The 2,500-nt window shown below is 38.6% G+C and overlaps 1 protein-coding gene across 3 annotated transcripts in view; it reads left to right on the top strand.

Annotated features, from left to right (window-relative positions):
• The first annotated feature begins 343 nt into the window (after positions 1-343).
• The window catches only part of LOC138005513 (lipoxygenase homology domain-containing protein 1-like), a 38,930-nt gene continuing 36,773 nt past the window's right edge, over positions 344-2,500 (top strand). For 2 of the 3 annotated variants that reach the window (XM_068851734.1, XM_068851740.1), the window contains exon 1: positions 344-582. Coding sequence is in view for 1 of the 3 variants with exons in the window: in XM_068851732.1 (XP_068707833.1) it covers positions 2,480-2,500 (21 nt within the window). In the remaining 2 variants the exon portion in view is untranslated. Of the gene's footprint in view, positions 583-2,168 lie in introns of those variants that run through there. The other variant, XM_068851732.1, reaches the window with a different exon arrangement.

The following is a 2,500-nucleotide window of genomic DNA, read 5'->3' as shown; positions in this document are numbered from 1 at the left end:
AACAATTTTCGCGGAATTGAGAGATACATTACATTTTTGATCTCATGCATGGCAAACGTATAATCTACACGCGAAAATGAAAAGATACATTTTATAACCAACGTATTCTCTGCATTGCATGTAAAAGTCGTGAGATGCTTTCAATTTTTTCTTAATGTGGCTGTCAAACTAACACGAAGAAACATACTTTTGAAAACCCTATTGATTCTGTGATCACGAGCTTTCATTGGCCACTGTTGTTGAGTGTTTCTTAGGCTACCATCAGTCAATGAATCGTGAAGTGCACGCGATTTCATTATGACGTCTGTGCATAAGTTTCATTCATTTGCATATCCTGTTTTTTTCAACGTCTGGTCACTGTGAATGGCAAAGCGGAAACCTCGATTAATCCTCGATTCTTTAGCAGCGCGAAGATCAGATATTTACAAAATTGTGGCCCCTCTGGGATTTTCCCAACTCGCTGGTCAAGTGACCTTGTTGCCTGCTTGCGTGATAGGGTCACCAACTACAGAAACTCGTAGCGATTGAACACTGAAGAAATCACTCTAATTTCCATATCAAAGCGGTTGTGAGATTTGCAAGGTAAGCTATCGTGCTATTTATATGTCCTTGAAATACCTCTTAGATGGATTAATTCTTGAATAGCGTTTCATAATAACTCTGTCGGGAGAATATCGCGTAGTTGTGAACAGAAATCTACGAACATCAAAGATTTCAGAACATTTGCGCTCGCCAATGTTTAGATAGTTGTTATGACACATGCTATTCTCTCTTAATAGTAAACAAGCTGCACTCCATTTCGTTTAATCGATGGACTTGAAATTCAAATATTTCAAGTATCTAACAGTCACCGAACAACCTTGATTTAGGTTTTAAACGTTTTAATGTTCGGAGTGTTTCTTCTAGCACTCCGAAATAATGTTTTGCTCGTGCAGTATCCGTGAGTGGGAAATATTTGTTTTTCGAATCAAGCTATCGCCAAAACGTCACTAATTTCATTTTTTCTAACCTGAGAGCATTAATGCAAACAGCTACGTTAAACTTGTCTTTACCTTGTGGTGAAAAAAACATGTACTTATGTACCTTTTCCTTAAAAAGGTAATGATTTAAGTGAATTTCGATTTTTTAAGTGGAATGAAAAGGCATCACCGCCTACTGTGTTTTAGTTTATCATTGTGGTTCGACTTTCTTTCGAAATTTGGTGTCTCAATCAATCTTTACCTGAAAAAGTTGTACGTCTGATATTGCTTTAAATGTGTAAACATTCACCTTTCTGCATTTTCAGAATGCCTTTAACAATACCGCAAAAAAAATTTCGATATTGCCCGCATCCATTGTTCTAACCTCGTCAATTACACCCATTTTCTTATCTTAACCGCAACTAAATGGTTTCCTCCAGTTTCAAAATACCAATTGTGTTGTGAACAGACGTACGTACACCAAAAGCTTCATCAAATAATTTTATCTTCATTGCCTCGTTACGGTGTGGTAAAGTACATCAAAAATCAGAAATATGGCGCTCTTGACAAAAACCGTGTTTCTTGGAGCATGGAAAATAGATTGTAGCAATTTATTCATGATCTCTTAGGAGAGAATAAAGCGCTCAATGTTGTCACGGCCTCGCCCAAATAATGACACTTGGCCCACAGCATTTTTCGCCAATTAAATTCGTGAGATAACACAAAACTGCCTTCATTTGTTTGGTCGATCCATGCATTGCTCAAATAATTTGGTTTAAATCATTGTTTTTGTTGATTGGGTTTTGGGTAAACACAAATTAGCAGTTATAACTTTTTTTCTTGTGTGGTCAATTCTTATTTTCTGGGTGTTGCTGGACCCAATTTGACGCCAAGTTTTGTGGTATTTTTTACGGTATAGGATTTCTCTGATTCACAAGGCACTTAAATGACCATCAAAATCCTATACATAAGAAGGCCACTGTTAAAGAAGGCTCTTTTCTTTCCCTCAATCTTTTGATTCCACTTGATCGTATTGACTTTTGTAGACATCTATGCCGGAATTCGAGTTAGTCTCTACCCACACGAATGTTTACGACATTTACTCTTGAAGTCGCTTGAAATTCAGTTGGCCCTTGACATAGGCCAAATGTGTAATTAACACCTGTAATGTATGAAGCCTATCGACTCCATCTTCCTGCAACATATATTTTTCGAATTCCAAAGCCCGGTGACCTTTCTTCCGGAATGTGGTGGTCGTGGGAAATATTGTCATGGCAACTGCACTTTGATTGACAAGTTTAAGAATCCGTGGAAAAAATCCGTGGGATGGTCGGACAAACGGTGTTGTGTTCCGAGCGCGTCGGCTATTCCTAGCGGCCGGGATATCTCGAGATTTTCGGCACTTTTCGTCCTAAATTTCAGTTGCTTTGTTTAAATCCCAACCTCGAAGCCCAGTCTTCAAAGAACGAGCTTTGATTTCATCGCACAACCGCTTTCTGCGAGTGTAAACTCGTGTGACGATGGCGTATCGAGGTCGGGAA

Source organism: Montipora foliosa, chromosome 1, assembly GCF_036669935.1.
Source record: "Montipora foliosa isolate CH-2021 chromosome 1, ASM3666993v2, whole genome shotgun sequence".
NCBI lineage: Eukaryota > Metazoa > Cnidaria > Anthozoa > Scleractinia > Acroporidae > Montipora > Montipora foliosa.
Note: the sequence above shows the minus strand (reverse complement) of the source record. Positions and strands in the feature narration are given on the sequence as shown.